This window comes from Molothrus aeneus, chromosome 2 (genome assembly GCF_037042795.1).
Source record: "Molothrus aeneus isolate 106 chromosome 2, BPBGC_Maene_1.0, whole genome shotgun sequence".
Classification (NCBI taxonomy): Eukaryota; Metazoa; Chordata; class Aves; order Passeriformes; family Icteridae; genus Molothrus; species Molothrus aeneus.
In genome coordinates, this window is record NC_089647.1 from 67,950,130 (window position 1) to 67,975,530 (window position 25,401).

Genomic DNA, 25,401 nt, shown 5'->3' on the forward strand with positions numbered 1-25,401 from the left:
ACAACTTCTGAAGATGTGATATGAGGAGATTAGTTCTAAAAAAACACCTGACACAATTTGTACTCTTTTTCCAGCCTTTACCATACCAGCCCTCCGAGGATGGTTTTGGATTGACCTGGCCAAATGTATGTTTCCTATGTACCCTTGCCTATAGAACCTGAAAAGCCTAGGTTATGGGACCGTTTAATTTAGCTCAAATTTTCAGGAATGATACCTTGGCAATATCAAGGTATCATTATTTTTCATTTTTAAATTATGAAAAAACAATTAGATAAGTTGACAATGGTTTAACTGATGATTAAATCACACACAGAAGAGATCACCATGGCTGGTTGAGAAGATTCTCTCAATTTTACTGAGACACTTCCAAGAAGCACATCTTATGTGCTTCATATGTGTGCTGGTCTTTTGTGCCCCCTCCACAGTTTTAGAAAATGCAGAGAGAAGCACTGTGGTTCTAAATGCAATTTCACCAGCACCTAAATGGGAAAGGAACAAAACCAAAAAGAAACTGATTGCACAATAGTGAAAGGATGTATGGAGGAACTCCTGACAAGAATGGCAGGAGCTGATGATGGATGGTTGGACTGCAGCTCTGCAGCACAGACTGCAAAGGAAGCAGCTGACAGGACACTGCATTGAACAGCAGCTCAGCACTGCAGCTTCTGCCTGGACAGGAAACAGTACCTCAAACAAGCTGCATGGCTGCTGGGAGGGAGGGAAGTTAACATAGCAGAAATCATGGGGGTCCAAAGCTTTTTAGCCCAGAAATCCATCCCTCATTTGCAGTATCAACTCAGGCGTGAGGAACCATGGCATAAAGCTCTAACACTGGTGACTGCAAAGTCTCACACTTCCCTCCTTAACTTCAGAGCTCAACAGCCAATCATCAAATTTTGGTAACTGATGCTGGACAGCATGCCAAATCCTGTTACCTACACCTGCCACATCTAAGGAGATTTATGACCTAGCATATATTGCTGAAGGTTGAGAAACAAGATCTTCCATGACCCTCTAGGCTTCCTCACTTCCCCTACAATCAGAACTCAACAGAAATTTGTCTTCTATGCTTTTAGCCGAGTTCATTGACAAATAAATCAAGCAACAGTAATAATCTTGTGGGTATGGCAGTTTGCACAAGCAAATCTGTTACTGATGATCTTACAGGCTTCTCAGAAGCAAGCATAAGCAGGCTGCAGCAATTACAGCCTGTTTTGGTCAAATATCCAAGGAAGAAACATACATAAACTTGTGATCTTACTGGAAAAAAATTCTTGCTAAGGCTCCAAGTCAAAACAGATGTTCCTGTACTCTAAGGTAGGTTTTGCCAGCTCTTCTACCTTTTCTGAACTTTTAGTTCCACACAAGACTGACAAAGAATTAAAATAAATGGTAAGAGTACCTTGTTTGTCCCTGTGAAAAAGAAAACAATCTCTTGTATAACTATGTCTGAAAAGTAGCAAAGGAATTAAGCAGGACAGAACAATCAGCCATTCAGAGATTTCTAGCAAGTAACACAAAACTGAGTAACAGTTTCCATTTTGTTTTTTCTAATATCGCTTCTGCAACAAATTCTTTCATATAACACAGGGTGCTGTTGTAACTCATTTATGATGTGAAAGGAGTAACAGAGGCACTTTTTATTTCTTCAAGCATTATATCTCAGGAGGTGACTGTCCTAAACTGTAGTATTTCAGAAAAAAATAACCAGACACTGTGTTGGAGGATAAAAGGTTGTGACAAGTCCTTTCCTTCTTTCTTAAGTGAATTTGCAAACCAAACCTCAAGGACAGAAAAATCTCCCGAAAAACCAGCTACCTACAAACACTTCTAAGGAAAACTATAATCTGTCACCAGCACAAAGTATGTTTATATCAGATGAAGATTTTTCTTCCTATTATAAAAATCTAAATTAAGGAAATAATTCTAGAGGGCATTCAGCAGGATCCTAGCTTTCCTCAGAATTATGCCAAACCAAACTTCTCCCCAGGGATAGAGATATTTGAGAAAGAACAGAAAACGTAAACAGTTGACTGAACTATTTAGGCTGACTTGCAATCAAGATTGGCATTTAGTGTATAACATCTGCAGACAGGAAAATCTAGTCTGGCACAACTTCTTTCAACTATTAGACTACCATTAGTCCATTTAATAAAACAGTATACTGACTATAAGCATTCATTTTAATTTTAAAATCTAACTTTACTGCAGGAAGCACTTAAGGATGGAGCACGTAATTGGAAAGTAAAACTAAGCATGTCTAGGGCAAAAATTCAATTGACTTGATATGGACTCAAGATATGTTGTTTAGTGGATTTGACTTTTAATTATGTTTGGTAGCAGGAGGCTATGAAGTGATTTAGAAGTAATTAATTAAAACTGCATACTTAAAATGAGTTTCTGTTACAGTTCTAATACAACTGCATAAAACTATTAGATGAAAAAGTATAATGATACAGTCTTACAGGCATCCCTGACTATATGCTGAATTTGGATGTACTTGCAAATGGAGGATGAACAAGTTTGCAAAAGTCTAAGTATATTTAAACAAGAAATCTCCCATATTATTCTTAAATTTTGTGAAAACAAAAATATTAATATTTCTCTCCTTTATGAATAATTTACATTATCTTCATCAAACCTGACACTGGATAATAAACTGTCTAAAAAAAAGTCTATGCATCAAATCACAGTCAGCGACCAGTACACCAGCTCAGGCTGACAATTTTTTCCCTTCTGGAAGGGCAAATCACCAAATTGGTTGAGACGTTGTACTAAGCTAAGATCCCAAATCAGACACAAATTCAAAAAAAATTTTCCAGTTTCATCATGTTTTTATTTGGTAGACTACCAGTGCTCCTCCCCTACCTGACAAAAAAAAGGCTTCAATTTGAACTGGATCCTTATTAAAACACAAAACATGGATGTACCTTACTGAATACAGTTTATCTACACATCTTGGACAGAAAAATCCATTGAGAAATGTTGTGCAATCAAAAAGCCATTGTTTTCATACAATATGGGTTTAAATGCTAAAGGACAAATAATCTGAAATTTGAAATAAGACAATTAGGGTTATTTTTGATGCAAAGCTGAGTAACTGATTTTACCTCTCTGAACAACAGAAAAAAAAACCCTAGAAGTGATAGGAAAGAATAAATATTTGACAAATTCTCAATGAGAGCGTGCTGGTGCCACTGGCAGTCAGCTGTTTTATCTGAATAGAGTTTGGAATATTCTGCTCTGATGGTGGTGTAAAGTCCACCAGAACTACAGGATGTTGGTGTAGAGTCCAGCAGAACTACAGAAGATCACAGTCAAAAGATTTCCGACAATCCTCGTAAAAGCAAATTAGAAATCTTAATCTAGCTCTCACATGAAGGACTTCACTGTAACTTCAATAAGCTGAGCTGGAGAGGTGCAGGGCTGCATGTACACAGACACTGAACTGACTGACAGGGTCAACAAGAAAGAGCTGAGGCACCTCAGAGAGACAGTTTGTGGGAGACAGGCATAAAGGAGTATTCCTGTGACCTGGGCTGTAACTGTTCTGCATGTAAGAGAGAATTTAGTGCAGTATCAGCTATCCATCACAAATGCTGAGCTTTTAGTTTTCATTAATCAAAACAGTTTCCTGTCCTCCCATCAGGTTAGCAAACTTTCTTTAGCATGCCAATCTTATGAGCACCCAACAGAAAACTAACAAAACATTTCTTATGAGTAGAGCCAAGTTATTCCCACTGTCCTGCTACATCCCTGAAGTTAGGAGCAATGACAGAAATAGAAATTTAGGAAGTAAGAAAAGTTAATACCTACGTGCTTTCTGCAGTGCATTTTTGATGTTAAAAGAATTATCAACATTTTGTACTATATAAAATATTTACCTCATTTATAAACCAGAGTTGCATAAAATATTGGAAATGCACTTTCATGACTTGTCTATGGTGAAGAACACATACAAACCCAAAATACTGTCAATATAAAAATTAAAGTTGAACAAGTATACTTCTTCGGGAGCATTACCTCACATGCTTCTGAATCATGAAAAACTTAAAACAAACAAACCCAGAAAGGTGCACTGTGGGATGGTTAGCAGCTGGTAAGCAACTGAGAACAGCAATGTGAAAGCTGCAGAAATGGACTGATGAGGCAGGTAAGGCTGACAAACTTACTCTGAAGCTGTGGCTGAGGCTGCTGGAAGGAAAGGGGCTGTCCGAACACAAATGGACTGTGGACAAGGGAAGAGGGAGCTTTTGCAGCTTGATCAAAGATGGAAGGAGCTGGGAGATTTGGCCGTGACTGAATGGAATTCAGTATGGCACTCAGTTGGTCACCTGTAGTGGGCAAAACAGTCAAAACTACAACCTGTTACCTGTCATTCTCCACAAAGGCAGAGTAAAATGGTACTCAAAGTTTCAATGATGATAACAGAGAAAGCTCATACATCTCATTTAGCCACATACAACTCTGGTTGTGGCTAAACATAAAAATCTCACTCCATGCATGGCAATAAAATGACTATTTTTTATGGCTCATGGATATTTTACTGCAATTATTTTAAACATTTCAAAATAGAGATTTATATTTGCCTTGCTAAAAAATGAAGAGCAGCCAAAGAAAAAACAGAAATCCCTAGCACTTACAGTAACACACACATGCAACAGTACATGCAGAAAACACATTAGAAAAACTGATGAAAAGGGAAAGCTAACATGTAATTAGGCTTTGGCAAATGTATTTCTGTGCCAGTGTTTTAGTAAATATTTGCTCATTTTTGCAAATATTTTAAAAACTATTCTGTTACACCGTTTTTCAAGGTCAGATTGAAGGTAATTTAAAAAATCTGTAAGTACCATTTAAGAATTGGAATTGTTTTTCTGAAGAATTACCTACATTTACTGTGAGGCAAATGAAGGCATTCAATAAACTAATTTATAAATTATAATTTATAATTAATAAACTCTTGATGTTAAAATCAAGAGTTTTAATTTCTGAATGCCAATTTTTAAAGAACTCTATGTGAGCATTAGAAATACATGTCGCCTCAGTAAGAAGGCCACACCATGTTGTAACTTGAAGTATACTTAGTAATATGAGGTAGGAGACACCTGAGATTCTCTCAAATTCTTGATTTGAACCATCACCAGACAAATCCTAACAATGTCACTTAATTCTGCACATTCCTATAATTTTGACAGCATTGTAGAAAACCTAGCAAAGAATTTTAGCAGCTGATACAGAATTTACAACATTTTTTGATTATTATAAATTATCTTTTTAAGGAATTAGGGACATACCAGCAGATGAATCAAACCCTGTATTACCCAAGAACTGAAAAGTTGAATTTGTTTTCTTGATATTTTGGGTTAAAAATTAAGATGACAAAATACCAGAAAATAGCTCAAATGCCCTTTTAAATAATCATCTAGAGGAATCAATGAATCAATTTTATTTCACTCTTTTGGAAGTAGCATACCTAAAACCTACTGGAATCTGCACTTCAGCATCAATCATTCCTACCTTAAAAACCTAGAAGTGAGTGAACAACCTGATCTAGGGGGTTTTGGACCTAAGGTGATCTGTAAGATCTCTTGCAACACCAGCCATTCTGTGATTTACATGACTGACAAACTATTATTACTAAATGTAATGAGCCTAATTCCTAAAAAGAGGAATTATTTTAAAGGGAAGAGTATCTGAGAAGAAGGTAACAGTCATCTGCCCACAATAATCAAAGATGGAGGTGGGTAGGGCCAATCATGAGGAATATTAAAAACTTGCCTGTGACACAGAAAGCTGGAAGAGAGAAGACATAGCTAAATCAAACAGATTTTTTGGGGGAGTCAAGTCTTCTTTCTTGCAGGTAATAATGTAAACCTAAAATTAATGGTTTTACAGAAGGAAACTCTTACCTACTGTAGAACTACACACCTATTATGGGGATCTTTACATTTGATCAGTTATTTTGAAACACTCTTGGATGGGACTGAAATTTCATCAAAACCAGGGCATTCCTATAAAAGTACTTTTAACAAACAAGCCCCTCCAAAGAAGTGCTTCCTTGGGAAATTACCCTAAGAGATTGTGCCTGTGCCTTCCATTTTTTATTTTTCACAAAACTCAGAGCTTCTTAGACCTGAGAATACAGAAAGACTGCATACAAAGTAATGGTACAGCTGAAGAATTCTATTTTTGGGAAAGTAAGACCATTATTTTTTCAATATAGTTGCCAACAACTCTTGGGCAATTCAAAAGGAAATACAGTACCACAGATAGAATGAAGCCACGTAGCTGAGTTGTTTATTCACACTAAATATCACAGCTTGAGGGTATCTTGAGAAAATAATGCATACAAAATAGTAGTGAATTCAATGCCAGGAGTAGCTTCCAAATGTTTTGTAACTGTATCATCCCAAAGAAACACCTTTGACTGGCTTAAAATGTAGTAAAGAGAATCACAATGTCTTTAGAAATCAGGATGCCTGTTAATATAGCATATTTATCTCTAAGATTTTATCTTTGGACAACACAGAACAAAAAAAATTTTGTCTTAATACATTTCTGCAAAAAAAGAACAGATAATATTTCTGCACTATTACACAATTGACACTGAGAGACAAGCTGTAATACTGCCTCACATCTTAAATACTTCCACTTTTGTGATTCCACCACTACTCTGAAATGAATAAGGATTCATTTCAGAGGGAAAAGAAGGTTTAAAAGGCTCTAAAAAACAAAAGGAAAATGCTTCAACTTATGCAGTCGTTGTCCAAAAAAGAGGGTTTCCTATAACAATGCATAGACAAGTATGGACCCCTTTCTACACAGTAAACCACTGTGAAATGATATAGAGCTATTTCATGTTGTGACATTAACAGAATAGACTATTTAGGAATAGTTATTTTTCTAATCTTCTCTCCTTTAAAGTAAGTTTTAAATTCTTTTATTTAGGATACCATGAAGAAATATATGCTGGTGCTAAAAAACACATAGAACACCTTACGCCCTTATTTGTAGTGGCATAGGCTAGAGCAATGTAAGAATAAAACCATAGAGCTCCATGGTTCAGGAATATTTCTCAAGAACCTCATGGAAAGTCCCTTCTGTATTATTAGATCTGCTAGAACTAACAAAGAAATGAACAGAAAGCATGCAGATTGAGTTTATTCTGACAGCTTTTATGGATGTATTTAGATCTTGCCAACAAAATAAACCATGATTAAAAGAAACAACTGTTTTATATCAGTAAAAGAAACTAGACTTTCTTTATTTCCCAGGAGTTGTATCCAGATGACTAAAAGGCAACTTCAGTTTTATAACTTCTTTTTTTAATTTCACAACAAATTTTAAATGGCATGTTTTATCTTGTTAACTCACTAAAGGCATTTTAAAATTATGAAGAAAGATGACAAATGTTTCTGGACTTTTAAAAACGTGCTTTCAAAATCAAATAGTTTTCTAATCTTGATTTACATGTATTTTTCATTTCAGCATTTCAGTTTTGTGCCTCCCACTGCAGAAATCCCAAACTAACTTCCAAATCTTGAGTCTTTTTATATACAATACTTAGACTGAGTGAAACTAAAGCAGAGACAAAAGCAGTTTTAACACTTTGTAATTCATTATACTATTGCTTTGGAGAAGACCTGTGGTGCCTTGAAAAGCAGAAAATGAGTAATAAAATATAGCTATTAAAAATATGAGTGTAAAAACATACCTTTGTTATTTCCAAGGCCATAATCAAACCCTTGTCCATTACTACAGCTTGTCCCCTTACTGAAAGCTTGTATTGAAAAAGGACTTGGGGGAGGAGTCTGCACATTTTGATCTAGAAGAACTTGCTCTGTAAAAAAACCACATCACTTTGGGGTTAGACCTCTGAGTAATGGATTTCCACTAGAAAGATGAGTACAAAGCAAAAGGTGATATTATTTCCACCAATAGCACTCTTCCTCTTCAAAAAAACCCACACTTGTACTTCAGAACTCATGCTCTAAAAATAACAAGACAGAAGACTTAATACTACCTAGACTGTTTTTGTTTGACTGAAAGTTGTTGGCAGCTATGCCATTATTTGATACATGTTTTTTTCCAGTAACATCATTCAGCAGTGTTTATTCTTTGGACAGCAATTGTTAAAATCCCTTTGACAAAGCAAGGTGGACAAAGGATGGTTTTCAGAGTGACAAACTCAGAGCCAATAAACATTTAATTGTGGCTACCTCTGATAGTTCATGGAACACAAGACATTTTTTCCTGACAAATTTATTGGTATCTGTAAATGAGTACTATAATTTTACTTTCTGTATGACACTAAAGCAACTTCCAACCCAAATCAACCTGCAGTATTTCATAATATTCAAAATTACAGCAGAATTAAAATAAATGAGACAGAATCCACTAGACTATTTAGATTTACAGAGAAATTACTGACTTAACGTGGTCAAAAATACCATTCCAACTGACAGTATATATGAAAGCATTCAGAAGAAATATCCTGAATTCAGGTTTTTAAAAGCTTGAGCTGGCACCTTGAAATTTTTTTTCTTGTCAGTGTACTAAAATTAACATGGATAAAATAAACAAAAAATCACAACTCTTTAAAAAGTAATTTTGAAAAAATGGCATTTCAGGACAAAACTGCATTTCAGAGTACAAACTCTACATAACTTATTCAAGTTAAAAACAAATTATGAGGGAGAAAATTAGAAAGTTGGAAATTTAGTCAGTCATAAAAGAAAGGATCAAGAATTTTTTCAATCAGAAGCTACTCTAGATCTTGCTGTAGTACTTTAACTGGCTACAGATCTAGCTATTCAGAGTTCTACCTTGTCTCTGACAGAAACCCTACTCATTATGGAAATGTAATTATAATTTTTTAAAATAACAAGAACACGAATGTAATGTGAAAGATGGTGCTATTCATGAATAAAAAAAAATTTGCAAATCTAGCTAGAGCACCTACTGATCCTTAGTATTTCCCTCTAGCAAAAGCACTGAAACTGATGATAAATTATTTTGAAATAATTTCATTGCAAATAAAAACAACTAGTTCAAAATAACTTTCAGATATGGCTTGAGTGCAGGAAGTTTTACATGGCACTGAGGTGGACTAGGAACCTAGAACAGGTTGAAAAATCTCAGTAATTGCACTGGTAACTGCTTAAACTGCTTTAGCTAGATGCCCAAGAGAGATCTGCCTTCACCCTACCTGTAAAAAAGAGACTCATTTAGAAAAGATTAACAACTGTTACATTGAGGCATGGGATTTGTATCAGAAAGTTTCTAAGATGGTATTTCTATGAGCTGTATTGCAGAAATCCCACTACAGAGTTTTGTCCACAAAGCCTGGAGCTTGCATTTCTGTTTTTCTGTGAGAGCAATGCTATATTCCAAGATGTCCTTCAGTAACAGTGCCTAAGCATCAAGAATCTGAAGACAAACCTTCAAACAAGGGTCTTGTTTAAAGTCTTCCTGATTTGTGAATTCTTTCTTAGAGCACACATACACTTTGAGAAATTTAAGACAATATGAAATGATAGGTCAAATACTAAAGATGAAAAACTACTAAAAATGCAAAATACTGTCAAGTTACTTAAATGTATTTCTCAAAATAAGCACTCTGGAATGGAAATTTTTGCACACTGCTTAATGTATTGATTTCAGATAAATTATTTTCTACTGGAAAAGCAAACAATCCTGTATAAAAATAGAAAATAATGAATTTATCAACCCTATTATTGAATACCTGTGCTTTCAACAATAAGGTACTGTTCCAATTCACAATTATTTAGTTTATGGAATCTACTTGGGCTCTTTGAGCACCTCACAACTTGACATTATCAGACACAACTAAAATTAGAAAAGCTATGACTTCTAAAGGAGTGTTTGAAATATTACATAAACATTTATATATTTAATGAAAAACTCTTGACTATTACCCTTCTTTGCAGAAGGCTTTACACCTGAAAGTCAAGCTGCAACAGTCTACAGAAATACTTATGTATTAGCAAGGAATTGCTTTGTTCTAATACAGTAATGTGATGATAATTGTTAGAGTATCTATGTGTGAAATGAATTTCAGCAGCATACGTGAAAACCAGAAAAATGGTGAAGAGTCTGTTAAAATGAACAGATAAGAGGCTGACAATAAGTGCGACCTAAAAACACAAGCAGAGTATAACTGCTGAGGTCAGAGCTTTCCATAAAGATACTTTTTGGAAAACAGATGCATAAAAATTAACCCCAGAGCTACAAGAAAAAAGATGGTTAAAATTATTGCCCATAACCATAACTGGTACAGAAGAAATAATACAGAAATAATTTGACTGGTTTTTAAAAAAAATCATTCAAAGAATGTTTATAAACAACTTTTAAGTCTGACCGTGCAATGTATTTCAAGTGAAAATACATAAGCTAATGTTATACCTGCTCAAAACTCCGATACTTCTTTATTTCTCCTGGTCAGACTACTTATTTTTTTAAATTAAAAAAAATAAAAGAAAACAACCACTTGCCATCTTCATGTCGAAGGTACTGGTTTCCACCTCTGTCTCTAGCTAATGACCATGCCTCGCCTTCATCACTTTCACAGAACTCTACCATGCTGTTCTTATCCATTTGCACCCACGTACCTTCTGAATTAGTCACCTGATGCACACACATAAAAAAGCACAATTTATTGACTTCTCAAATAATTCAGTAGTACAATTCAGCAACTACTTATAGTATCTGGAAAACACATTAAATTTCAATCTTTCTATTAGAAAATAAATGTTAAAAAAAAAAGTTTCTTAAATTAAGGCCACAGGCTGAGGCAGACTGAAGTACCAAACCTATTTATGGCATATTTACATTTAGGAGTAATTCCAAAAATTTTAGACCTATTTATGTTCAGAAGAAGCCAAACACCAACACCACAACTTCAGAAAATTCACATAAGCCTAAATAAAAACTGGAGGGAAATAGTCACCAAGATATACCTTCTAATCGATGGTGGCAACAGGAGAATTATAATACCAAGATATACATGAAAGGTTTTTATGAGTATTAATTTTGTTCCTGATATTATATTTAGGAAATAGCATGACACACTTCATCCTTAAGCCCTTCTTAACCATTTAAAATATTTTAAAATACCACAACTGGACAACCCAGAACAGTAACAATAGTTCAGCAACTAAACAAATTGATACAATCAGCAAAGAGAAACAGGAATTTGTTAAATGGTTAGGTCCTAGGAAAACATTTTATCATGAAACAGAATTCTTTCAAAGAATAGGACAAAAAGGTAGATCAAGAAACACAATTTTGTAAGGAATACTGTAACAGAAATACATAAGCAAGCATAGGTAACTGCAGTGCAATTTCAACATTATTCCAATCAATGCAAAAAGGCAAGAGACACGACTGCATTAGTACTGCTAACATAAACAAAGGTCAAAGGCCAGTATTCAGCATGAGGAGGGGAAAAGCAAACCTGGACAGAGGCAGATTCTTTTGCTGTGGTTACTACTGTTATATACTGGTATCTATGAAGACATGAACTGAAGCTACAAGGATCCATACCTCGCCCACTGCCTTGACTTTGTTTCCCAGAACTAACATTCCAATTGGGATACCTCTAAGGTTAGGGCAGCTTCTGATGTTGTGACCTGATGGGCCAGTCTTCACTACCTTGTACACTCCAGGTCCACCTCGAAGGAATGGCATGTCTTGTTCTTGCATCACTGCTTCCTGTGGGCAGTGTGAATTTAGGTCTTTGAAAAAATCATCAGCATTAGACCTAGATTCCTGAGAAATTTAAAAAAAAAGGCAGAACAGAATAAAACCTATTAATACCACCTTTAAACTACTGAGATAAGAAACACTTACTTAAAGACTACAAAAGTTAAATTTCAGAGCTAGGATATCCTAGTTACATTGCTAATTTTAGTGTGCAGTGCTGAACAACTAACTACTACTAAATTGCATATTAATTGAATTACTCCTGACATTACTCTTCAAGCAAAACTGGTATAAATGCAACCATTTATATAAAATAATAGCTCATATTTAACATCAGATACAAATTATTTAATCTAACTGCTTTCACTAAACCTTTATCCTCGCTGACATTTCTCAGGATACACATTCATTCCTCCTGCTCTGTTTGTGAGATTTTGTTAAAGTCTGGGGCTATGGAAAGGGAATTTAATATTATTTCATACTATTTGGTGATGAAATATATATCCAAACCTGAAGTCAGAAAACACTTTGAATTTCTTACCAAAAAAAGTGGTAGTTACTAAAAGAAAAGAAAAATTACCCTAGATTTTTCAGCCAGCAACAGCTTAACTGAAACCCTTTTATACAGAAAACCATGAGGGATAGGAGTAACAAATGTGCATTTATTTCAGAAGAATGCAAGTGAGAAGCAGGAGCAAGTTCCATTGTACTAAAAGTCATATGTACTTTTAAAGGATCACCTGAAAGTTACAGACTACATAATGCCCTGCTGGATGCAGCCAGTGGTTCACCTCATTCAGTTTACTGTGTTCAGCAACAGGAGAAGCTTTTTAGAAGCAGCATAAAAATCTTTACTAGTGGTCCCTTATATACCTTAAAACCTTTTTATTATGGATGATACAGGGTATACCTATTTTCTTTACTGTCTATTTATCAATCTGATTTCTCTAAATTTAATTTCTTTTGAATATGCTGATACTTTCTGCCTTGACAATAAACACCTTCCAGGAGTTCACTCCCTGCTCTGATAAAGAATACTTTCTTGGTCAGATTTAAACCAAACTTCTGGTTACATTATTTACTTTTAAATGAATGCAAATTTCCTCTGATCTCTTTAATTACCATGTTTTCAGCTTTTTTTGGTATGGAAGTCTGTGCATGTGTCCAGACTAATACAGCAGTTTTTTTCAAGAAGGCTCTATACAAAAATGATTCTATTACGTAAATATGTAACTTACAAAGCAAGTTAATGCAAGCTGAGGTAAACTGGTTTGAGAGAAAAAAAAAAAAGACAATTTAAACATAGTTTAGATCTTGACATAATAAAGTCTGCCATTCTGGGGAAAAACAACCAGTGGACAAACAAGTTTTAAAATCTCTAAACCAAAATGTACTTCACATTATTGTCTTCATTACAAAGTTCACACCAAAATAAAGTCCATCTCAAAACATTACAGAACTGATATTCAGACAAACACTTCTACAGTCAATTTAAACAGCTTAACTGTACATAACATGTCATGTTCCTAGAATTAAATAATTTTTAAAAACCCATTAAGAATGGTCAGAGTATTTATTAAATATCTGTGTGGTGGCTTTACTTCTACAAATATCATCCTATTAGATGCCACAACTTTATGTGGAGCCTCTAATAACAGAAAAATATTTACCAGTAAATTCTGCTCTAAGAGAGAATGAAAAGCTTTGTTATGTTACTAGGCCACCTCCCTGAATTTCTAATTTGGTTTGCTAAAAAAGGAGAGCACTGCTTATTAATTAATAAAAATTCAATAATCTGCCCTAGTACTTTTTTCTCATTTTAGAAGAAAGAGACACAGATACAGCACTAAATGCAAATCTGCTCCTTCCTATAAAAATAAGTCACAGTAAAACAGACTTCAAAGAATATTGAGCATAAAGTTGAGTCATAAGATGCATTCTGAAAACACGAGATACAGTTTGACTTTTCCTGTAATTTAACTCACCTTAGGGGGTAAAGCTTTGGAAGTCCATGAAAAAAAGTCCAAATCCCTTACTCCTTGGCTAGCATTAAAGACATTCTGAGCAACAAAGTTTGAAAAAAAGAGACACACATCAACAAAGAAATGATAACAAAGAAGTATTGGAGGAAGAAGCTCAAGGGAGTATAATGCAAAGTTTCTCCTCAAGTAAATTTACTGGTAGAATGTTTTGCAAAAGGGGAAAGTTTTATTTTCCTAATCAAGTCACCTGAGTCCATTGCTCACCATGGCAAATCATCCATTACACAGAAACAGTTTAGTATGTCAAAAGCTCAAAATGGATGTAGTGTGTCATGCCATTTACTGAAATTAAGAGCCAGACATCTCTTACAAAGTTTGAAACTTCAGACACAGAAAATCTCATATTTCTGTTACAAAGAAATGGTAGCTGGTCCCATCACAAACCAGTTTTCTAGTAAGATGGTCTCCTGTTCTGAAAGATGATTTCAACCTGTGCAGGACAAGTGCACACAGAATTTTAGTCACCCAGTCAGAACCAAAGAGATGCAGAAGGGCTAAGCTCTCTTGCACAGAATGATTTCACCAGTTTGCACATCAAAATTGTACTTTTAACCTATACAGTGCTATATGGAGAACAATTGCTAAAATTCCATTAGTTTTGTAAAACATAAAATGCATTAACTAGTTTGTTATGAATGACTGTAACCCAAATATAGCTGCCAGAAAGACATCACTAATTTTATAACCAATTGCACGCACTATTTAAATAAGCACTGCTGTTCTCCTTAATTTTTCTTCCCACAAAACAGTGAGGACAGCATTTTTTAATCACTGGAAAACATGAAAAAGAAGCCATCTTTTCTCCATAGGCTAGTTCCTACTCATTTCGAAGAAATTTTCACTGTTTCTGTCAAATGCAAGAATAGTATACATATAGCAGTAGTAACAATCTTATTTATGGTATTTGTGATGGAATCCCTTTGACAAAGCACCCATTTCATCTAAAGGAACCACAGTATCAGAATCTAATTTCCTATCCCATCCTGATATGGGAACCAAGTGAAATCGCTGCTCGGCACCTGCATTAAAATTTAACAGTAGCTAAGGCAGTAAATCCTTTCAGGCAGAAACAAGTACAAAACACCCTTGGCATGCTTCATCTGTATTCCTTGAAAAAGCACTAACATGTTAAAAGTAAGCAAATCTACACTTTTATCACATGATAGAAGCAAATCATCTACTATATACTGCTTGTAAACATTAAGTTTCAATAATACAAATGATCTGCCATTTTGACAAAGAGAGGGAAATTGTCACAACACCAGCATTTCTTTAGAACTGAGTACCTTTACCCACAGCTGAAGGAGGTAGCCATGCACTAGTGATATATGCTCTGGGGCACTGGGGAAGGGTCTCAGATGGGAAGATTAGCAAAGTAAAGGTTTATCAACTCAGCATAAAACTATGGCAACTATAAAAAACCTGCATGTGCCTCGTGAGTGTACTTCAGAGGCATCCAACCTGCTTAAACTGCCTGATTCTATTACTCTGCAGCATATCGCCTTTTTTCTGATGGACTTCCACTGAGAAACATGGACTACCCATTCCTGAAATATTTAGGTATCATTTCAAAGATCTATTTTTCTACGTAGGGCTCTATGTGTAAAATACACAAGGGAAACCAAGAGCAGTGAAGTGGGACCGTGCTGGCTTAGAAACACCAGGAAGATCAAACTAGAAGCTCTGTTTTGCTCTGTGAACTTGAGAACTTCCTGCCTATTATAACACTGCACACCAGTTTAGATGAATAGATCAGGCAGCTATTTGGGAACTAGGTTTTCATTCTGAGAAACTACTAGATAGAAGCTTTGAATTTAGCCCTTATGCTATCATCTGTAGATTTAGTTGATGCTTTTTTTCAAGACTTTACCTTCCAAGATCTAAAACTAATTTTAGAAATTCATAGTTTTCCCAATAAATTCAAAGTTTCAGAGATTAAAAAAAATTAATTTGTTTTGCCACAAAAAATCATTGGTCCATTAGGAAGCATTTAAAACCTCAGTTATTCTTTTTCAAAACAAAGACTTATCTTAAGCAGCCATCTTGACATTTTATCCAACATAGTCTTACTCTTCAACTGCTTTCCATCATGCTTAAAACAATGACAGAAAATTTTGTCAATGTCCTTCAGTGTTTCCACAGAACATTCAGCTTTCTGAGGTTCTGTGATCAAGCACTGGAGCCTACATATTAATATTAATTCTTTCTTCCATTGCAATAATGGTTTGGAAAAACAAATTTTGCAATCCTTGTTTGCCTGGGGAATGTAATATTGTATCAGGGTACAATATTCCTTCTTATAAAGTTTTAAATTTAAAATGAAGTAGTGAGAACTTAGAATGTGATTTTTTAAAAGACAAGCTCCAGAGTTTGACCAAGATCAATTTCTATTTCTTCCTAGTGTGCACTCTTTTGTATCATATGTTCTTTTCTCCTAAGCACTATGTGTAAGCAAGAGTAAGTAACTGTCTGCATAAGGAATTTTACAAGCATTTTTTCAAAAACAGATACCTGAATATCATAAGACTGAAGGAAAAGTAAGTACCAGAGATAGAATCAGCTTATTCAAAATTGCAATCTATTAAATTCACATTCTCATAATTATCTACAATGGATTGGACGCACAATTTTAGATCAGGGGCTGTAAAGTAGTTCCTTGTGAAAGGAAAAGAGCAACAGAAGAAGAACTGAAGACTTTCTAAGAAGGTAAATGAGCACAGCTCAAATAAATAAAACACTGACAATACCATCGATCTCCCCTTTCCTATGATAATTTATCTTCAACTATAATAGCTCTAATAAAAATACAGAAAGTGCATTCATGAGATCCACAATATTCAGTATTTGCTTTATCATAAAATACCTAGTTAATGCTAATAAACATACATAAAATGAAGATACAAAATATACATCAAGATGAAAAGAGGTCACAATTAACACTGCCAAGAACCTCTACTGTTTTTAATCTGCTCACTGTTCCATAATACAGTGAAGAAACAGAATAACTAAAACTTTTTAAAAAAGTTTTTACACATTTTCCAAAATGCACTAAGAAATTTTATTTACTTAAGGGATTGATTATAAAAAGCTTGTATATTTAAATATGAGAAAGCAATGTAATTGGAGATGACAAGTCTGCCTACTCAGAGTTGAATAGAAAATGAAGTCTAGTTGAAGAAATGTGACATCTATTTATACAGGGAATACATGGCCTAGCTCAGGCATTTGATCTTCCCTTTGCATTTTCAGTCATGCAAGAGACTTTCTCCAATCTTCCTTTTAAGCCAAAACTGGTTGAACAGCTTGGCTTCAAAAAATCTCACACAATCAAATTTTTTTCTCCTGCATTCTGCTCATCAAGTCATTCAGCTACACAAAATCAACAGGATTGAGCAGATATGAATTATACCACAATTTAATCTAACAAAACTCTAGCATTTATTACTTAATTCAGTATCTTTTTTGACATAAATCATTCATCTCTAGAGGACTGCAAAAATCAAATTTGACAGCTTGCAAAAAAGAGTGTAATTTGAAATATTTTCAACTTAGTAATCACCATAAAAATGATTTTAAACTTCCTACCAAGAAAGCAGTATCTGTGCAAAGGAAGGATCTAGTAAGAAAGCAGTATATGCTAGACTAGCATGCTGTAAAGACTTAAGGCATTCAAAAGTCAGCCTCTGAACCTTATGTTTTGTCACCTTTAAAATACAGAATGTTAGAAAACTATTTTCTTCCTTTTTCCTCTTATTATTATAAATCAAACCAACAAATCTTACTGCTTATATACTGTCATAATGAAATAAAATAGCTTCAGGATATGCTGAGTCCTCCTGAAAATCTGAAAATTAGAGCCACACAAGGAAACTTTTTTGACAGTAGCTCAGAACACATTTCTTGCACATGCAAGAGTTGCTCTCATAACCCTTTTGCTATGTTGGCTGCCACTTACAGAGCAGAAGCTAAGAAAGCACATGACTTTTAACTTGTGTCACTCAAGACGTGTGACTGGCTACCTAAAAGAAAATTAGGCACATCTAAAGCTCATAACAGTCTAAATGGTAACAAAACTAATTCATAAGAGTGTTCAACAACCCCCAAAACCAAGAGAGAATCTTTCATTTGAACTTTAGACGCAGAGAACAAAATGTTTGAAAACTGAATGTTGTTTTTCACTCTTGATTGTACCTGACCTCCTTATTCATATGAAATTTGAATTCTCAAAATTATGCTGTCAAGATTGAATGCTCAGTTATTCATGGCAGACATTTCTTTCCAGGCTTCTCTCAAGGAGCACAGCATATGCTCTTCCCTAGAACCACATGTATACCAGAGCTATATGAAATATGCCAAGCAGTAAGTTCTTGCTAATCACAGACAATTGCTGAGCTCAAAAATATTCCCTTCAACAAGTAAAAAGGTACTGAAGATAGCTAAACTAAAAAAAAAACAAACCACAAAAAAACCACTAACCACAACTAATAAAAATCTACCAGACTATAATACCCATCTAGATAAACAATATTTGCTAAAGTTAGTTACTTAGTCAAGATAAATTCACTTTTACCATGGGTGAACTGGTAAAATACAACTACTGCACAGAACTATTAATATTTCATGGAAGTATAACACAGCAATTTTCTAATGGGAACTAATTTCTAAGGCAAAAAATACAGGCAAAAGTTTAAACAAAGCCTAATTTTTTTCAATGTTTTCATATGTTCTACAACAGACTAGAAAAACACTGTGATGACAGGCATATTTGAGTGACTGATTTCTAAATACAGAAATAATTTGCTTCCCAAACCCAAAATTAAAATAATTTCCCAAAAAAGGATTCTATTGAAAGAAATCTACGGATAAAAATACACCAACAAATAATTTGTAGACAAGAAGACCTTGTTACACCATGTAACACTGTTTGGCAGAATAGTCACAGGGCATTATGAATTTCCAGATTTAGCTACTAGCAAATAGCCCAATTTCACTGGAACTGGGAATATCTCAGTTCTTCTATAATCAAAACCATGAACAACATAATAGTACTGGTCCCAGTGTTTAATTTAATGAAATATTTCTCAACTATCTTCAGTTGCAGCAGCAGCTTACTCAGGTAAGATGACAAATCAAATCTAAATAGCAGTATCAATTACATCTGATTCTCACATTCTGCGCATAAGAAAACAAGGTAGTGCCCACTCTCAGGAATGCACGAAAACAGATGAGCCAGAAAGGCCTGCATTTCATGAATCTTTTGAGAACTACTGGTTTAGCTTTTCCTTCTTTGTCTTTCACATTTTTCAAAAAACTGCAATTGGTTTCCAGAAAAGGTCTAACCTTTAACTGTAGTGATAACAATCACCATTAAAGTTACTCACTTTCTGTTAACTCTTATTATAAATTCAATGTTTGTCTTGAAGCTCTAGGGTTCTTTGATTAGCTAATGAAGTGGTAACTTAAGGATTCAGGTATAAAACTCACAAAAAACATCCACAAAACCCAGAGCCTAAAGAACTTTTTTGGTTGGTTGTTGGTTCTTGTAAAAAGCAACAATTACATTGATTCACTGTAGGCTGCAAGCCTCTTCTGAAATCATAGCACCAGTGGACACTTCACAGACAATGTTATCTAGCATAAGAAACACCTGGTGCAGACCACAATCTAAAACTATTCTGCTTTTATTATAGCAATCCCTGCACTTCTGTTTCTCTTTTAGGAGAAGAGGCTTCAATATAAAAAGCCTCATACCTTTCTACACTCCACCCTCATTACACAGTAGCCCTCCAAAATGCAAACACGTATAAGGTTGTATTTGATAATTAAAATATTGTTTACCTCAGGACTTTTTGCAGCCTTAATTAAAGAAAGTCTTGTAATGAGGATAGAGTGTACTTTTGGATATTTTTCAAAGGCACCTTTTACTTACGTCAACAGGTACCAGAAGGCTCTTGCCAAGATGTTGGTTAAAAGACAGACACCAGGCTTCAGTGTAACCATTCATGTTTGGAACATACTTCTTTATTGTTTCATCATTCAGCCTCAGCCAAACACCATCATCATTGTGGATCTATGGGAAACAAGCAACAAGAACGAGCCATGCCCTCCTGTAACTGTTCTGGAGCTAGCAAGGATTAACAGACTTCAGGCAGACAAGAGCAGCAAAGAAGCAACAATCCTTACAATGCTGATACAACAAAAGCAGAGGTAAAGAGGAATATTGACAAAATCAGAATTCCAAAGCAATGGGGAAGCATATCTTTTTATAAGTCAAGGCATGAAGACAAATTTCAATCAGATCATGCAGTAAATGAGAATTGCTTTGAAACAAAAGAGGAAAGAAAGCCAAGCCTTAATAAGCTTTATAAATTCCCCACTTCCCATTTTTCCATTGCTGGTATGACTTTGTAAATCACAAAAATATTCCTTGCATATGAAGTTATATTGTAAGAAAAATACATGCATAGTAGTCTAACACGTTGGTAGTGATCTTTCAGATCTCTGTGTAACAGATGCAATGAAAAGGACATCTGCATCTCAATTTTTGTGTATAGTTGAAATAGTAAGTAGTGAAAAGCTAAATCTTAAGAGGTATTATTGTAAGATGAACTCCAGGAATTTTCTTTCCTTGTATCAGTATCAAATGTTTGTTACACAGGTTTGAAGTAAGTAAATGAAAGGAAATGACAGCTTGAAAAACTAAATTAGTAAATTTAGATTTTTGCAATTTATGGTCTTAGGTTGCATATGTCAGCATCTAAACATGGAAAAAACCCCATTATTTTGCATGAATTACCTTTACATGTCAGCCCAATTTTCAATAGAAATGTCTTATGGATTACCTCATCAATGAAAGTGATGGATCCATTGACTTTCACTATGCCTATCTGCTCACTCTGAAGGGAAGGGTGGCTACGGATACGAAGCCCTGCACTGTCCTTGGCCACAAATTTGCGAACCTAAGAGAAGCAAAGAAAGACAGTAAGGAAGAAAAAAAATTGGAACAGAGCTCTCAGAGTAAAAAGAAATAGGTTTAACAGGTTCTGAAATGCCAGTGACAAGACAGCAGTCTTAAGAGTTACAGTTTGTTGCTAGTTTCCCATGGTTGCTGTGTATAACTTCATTTTTCTACTATAATCAAGAAAGTTATAATGTTCCAAAACACCATAATGTAAGCATGCATTAACTTGGAAATATTTCTGTTATACCCTACAATAATCAGTACAACCTTCTGATTTTTTTTAACACACACACACATAATTCATTCACTGCTGAAAATTTCACCAGATCTGCATTTTCAAATTTATAATTTCTTTTAACTCATCAGCCTTGGATTACCATTTCTCAGTTGTGCTACTGCAGTATTCGCTTTAGTCAGCTTTTTTTTACCAAAATTTGGTTATTTTCCTTAGCTAAAGAGTTTAGCTAGCCATTTTAAAATAAAATAATCTTTCTACTTCTTTATCTTTCAAACAGCTATTCCAATAGCTTCTTCCTTTTTTTTCCACAGGAGGGTTAGAGCAGAGGCTTCTTGCTATTAGCTGGACTTACTACAGCACCACAAAATCTTCCACTTGTTATTCACTATCATGTTTTTTACCATTCAAACATTATCAGGCACCTATCCCATAGAGAACAAACACAAGGCATCCTATTGGTCTCTCAAAACCAGAGATGCATATATTCTATTCATATGGTATAAAACCATTCTCTTGGAAGGTTATTTTCAGACTTCACAGGTAAAAGTGATAAAAGTATCAATGGAAATATGGATTTTATCTATTACAACATAAAGCACAGAATGATGTGTAAGGAACAAACTTAGGGATACATAACGAAAGGTAAGAGCTAAGTGTATGAACCTTTTTTCCCTAAAGGAATTATTTAAGAAATCATATTTATTCTGAGGATAATTTAAAAAACAAAATATAAAACCAACAAAACTCCAAAACCAGAAGCATGTAAAGGACTTCATACATAAATTACTCCAAAATATGCAAGCTTTTGCTTATTAACAGTCTTCTTACTTGTAATACTTAGATTCTCACAACAGACAAAGCTAGGACTTTCAAGGTCCTTGTAAAAGTATAAACTAAATCACTGCTGACAGCATTCTAAACACAGACAAACAAAAAACAAAGTCTTGCAAATCAGGGGTCCTTGCATCATGTTACTTCAGAAAATTGTTATGACACTTTGCTAGAACTTGGATTAAAAACTTTAATTTAGAGGAAAAACTCACATTCCAGATTTTGAGCAGGGACAGGCCTGGAAAGAGCCTTCTTCCCTTTTGCAACAGCTAACCTAATTAGTTAATACAAAACTTCAACCTATAACTAGAAATTACTTAAGGATCAGATCCACTGACAGACAATACAATAAAAAACAGATCAGGAGTTCTCTTGTGCTCATTTCTGACCATGATGAAAAATTGTATCATCTGTGTCTTCTATCTGATACAGCACCTCTTTGCTAGGAATATTTCTGTATAGCACAGTGGATTTGTAGCTCCGTAACACCTCCACAGGCAGTTCTTCCATGGAGCATACACCTGGATTCCAACTGAAGAACTGACTAAGGCAGAAAGGCTGAGCAATCAGGATGTACATCATCCCTACAGCAGTTTTTAAGACCTGTATTGCTGTGCTTTTTTATCTGACAAATCTGCAAAGAGGTACACGTCACACCAACACACATCACAAGAAAGGGTGTGTGTTGTGTGACATGTTGTCCAGGATAAAGCAACCTTAACAAGGGGGTTGGTCTATGAAGGGGTGAGAAAAACCACCCCCAGCCCAGAGCTTTTGGGTTTGGTGGTTGTTTTTGGGTTTTGCAATCAATGCTAGCTACTTGTTGTATCAGGATGGTAGAAACCATCAAAACATGTTAGTGACCAATCATTCTGGTACCAGTCTTGCACCTTCAAATTCAGCTAAATTAGGACCATTTCCTTCTAGTTGGTTCCAACTACCCTGAATTACAGTACATAGCTTGAAAAACAATGTTTTCCTCAATAGGATATGGAATCAAGTTTCCTGCAAGTTAGTTAATTTAAGCTTTGCAGACTAAAGGAGGCAGCAATTTTTATGGGCCATATACCCCAGGGTGAATACAGATCACTATCATAGCTTCCTTCAGATTTTTCATCTGACTTCAAATAACAGAGAAGGAAGAATACACATATAAAATCATAACACAGTACCCATTTTCAGCTTGCAATTTACATGAGGTTTGGCTACAAATCTGGAATGTTCCAGTGCCTCAATGAAAATATTTTGGTGTTTCTAGCTGAGAACAGATCACCACTAAGAATGCACTCTTGGTGTCCTTTGGTTACAACTATCTGAAATTTCAGGCTGACAAAGATGATGGAACAGCATTTAGAGCTCAACTATGCCCTTTTTGTCAGCAAAACATGATTTGGTACACTGGACTGTCTCTGCCTGATACATGTCTAATCTGCATTCTTGGCTTCAGCAACACAGAGCACAGTACAATTACTACCTTGCTGTATTACTTACAATATTGCTGTTGATACACAAAGAATTATCCTGATTTGTTATGTGATTTATTATGACACAGAAGAAAGAAGACTGATTAAATGATTTACCATGAAAAGTCTAGTTTAACTTTTCAGCTGGCTCTACAGACACTATGTACAGGACAAAGATGGCTCCTTTTTCTAAGAGACAAACTTGGAAGAAGAAATGAGACATGCACACAGTGTAACACAAGGAGAGGATCAAACACTACGTAACATCTCAGAACTCCAGAGGACTGACTTCTGTCAAGTACTTTGACTGTTCTTTGACAACACAGAGTTATCATGTATGAACAAATCACACCAATTTCCACTGTAATAATTGAAAAGAAAAACAGAACTTCTGCTCGGCAATTCATCTCATATCAAACCAGATTCTCTCAACTTGGGGACAGCAAAATGACACATATGATGATCACCTTGGGTGCAAGTATAATGAAGTTGCCTGAGATATAAATCTCTCTTAGTAGGAATTGGGAATTCTAATTAACATAATGAACTAACCAGGCAATCTTCCTTCCAAGAGAAGGGAGAAAGTCTAAAAGAAGCTTCTTGGGGAAAAAAACAAAAAAAAGAGAGCCAGTGAGGGGTAAATGCTGCATTGAAACTAGAAGTACATTTATTATTTTTAATTTGAGGCATGGCTCCAGGGAAAAAATCTTGTTAGTAGTAAAAGCAGATGCTGGATGCATTTTAGAGACTGGGGAGCCATACAACAAAGTTACTGTCTCTGGATTATCCTGAAGTCTAGAAAAAAAAAATTAGGATGCACTGCAAAGGTAAGAACTTGTCAGAAACCTGATCGTTTTTGTAACCATGTATTTCTTAACCACCTTCCCAATTTCAGTAGGACAGGAAAGACAACCTTGTGCCAATAAACCAAAAAAAACCCAAACCCCAAAAAAACAAACGGACCAACCACAAAAAAAAAAACAACCCACCACCACCAAAAAGAAAAAAAAGAAAAGTGCAAGGTATCTCCCTCATCTAGGCATTTTCCTTATACCACTGCCACCCACTTCAGCTGATTTGCTTTATTGTGTCTACTTTAATCCTTCAGGGTGGAATGATAAGGTGAAATAGGGATATCAAAAGCTACAGAAAGGATACCTTTAAAAAACACAATCATGCCATTCTCTAAGGAAGGAAAATATACTAAAGAAACTGGTTATGGATTTTATATTAATTGAAGATGCCCATGACAAAACAAACAAAATCTTTGTAAAAATTTGTGCACAATTAATTTTGCAGTACAATATAAAAGAAATAGAACAAATAATAGTGCAAAATTTTGTCTGTGGCTTTAACAATAGCTGTGATATGTTTGTGTGACAAGCCAAGGCAAAGGCAGTTTCTGTAGGGCTTCTATCAGTTTTATGAATTCATGTACAAAAAGAAAACAAAGTGAATTTGTTTCATTTTGTCCAGTATATTAATTTCATTCCATTCAGCATGTTAAAGTGATCTGCATATATCCTAAAGTCTTCAGCACTATTATATGAAAAGTATACATTAAACAACAAAAACGTCCCACCCAAACATAACTATCTGTTTTGGGGTTTATTTCAGTTCTCCAAACCTTGTTTGGCTGAGGCTCTGCTTTTGGTTTAATAAGTTGAGTTCCAGGAGGTATCATTCCTTTTGGAGGATCTTTTACTTTCACTTCTAGTCCAGCATCTATAAGCAAACAAAGACTAAGTTTAAAAAAATATAAGGGGATATATCAGTTAAATAGCAACTATCATTTATCTGTACATTTAGAGTAAACAAAATAACTGCTTGCTTATCTGTCTGCCAAAATCAACACTTGCAGTTGTTTCATGGGGCAAAGTATTAATTTTTGAACATTTCTATTTTCATATGTGGAAATTTACAGAGATGTGGTTTCGTGGTGCTGTTAGATATCTGCTACATACAAAGCACTATCAGGTAATTTGGTATCTTAATAGTGTCTGTAGGGTTATGTTTCAAGGTATGGTCAACACAGAGTCTAGTGTTTGAGAGGTGCAGGTGAAAGCTTCTGGAGAGGCAGTAGCTTACACAATGCTGTACTTACTGCTACAGAAGCTAATTGCTACATGTGAGACAGTT

General features: G+C 34.9%; 1 protein-coding gene across 1 annotated transcript in view; it reads right to left on the reverse strand.

Annotated features, from left to right (window-relative positions):
- MYCBP2 (MYC binding protein 2) overlaps positions 1–25,401 on the reverse strand; it is a 175,113-nt gene that overhangs the window by 35,655 nt on the left and 114,057 nt on the right. Inside the window, exons 49-56 of the mRNA XM_066545089.1 lie at positions 24,890–24,987; positions 20,612–20,728; positions 19,699–19,839; positions 13,713–13,787; positions 11,569–11,793; positions 10,518–10,650; positions 7,718–7,843; positions 4,173–4,334 (exon numbers count right to left, since the gene is read on the reverse strand). Coding sequence (XP_066401186.1) covers positions 4,173–4,334; positions 7,718–7,843; positions 10,518–10,650; positions 11,569–11,793; positions 13,713–13,787; positions 19,699–19,839; positions 20,612–20,728; positions 24,890–24,987 — 1,077 coding nt within the window. The remainder of the gene's footprint in view (positions 1–4,172; positions 4,335–7,717; positions 7,844–10,517; positions 10,651–11,568; positions 11,794–13,712; positions 13,788–19,698; positions 19,840–20,611; positions 20,729–24,889; positions 24,988–25,401) is intronic.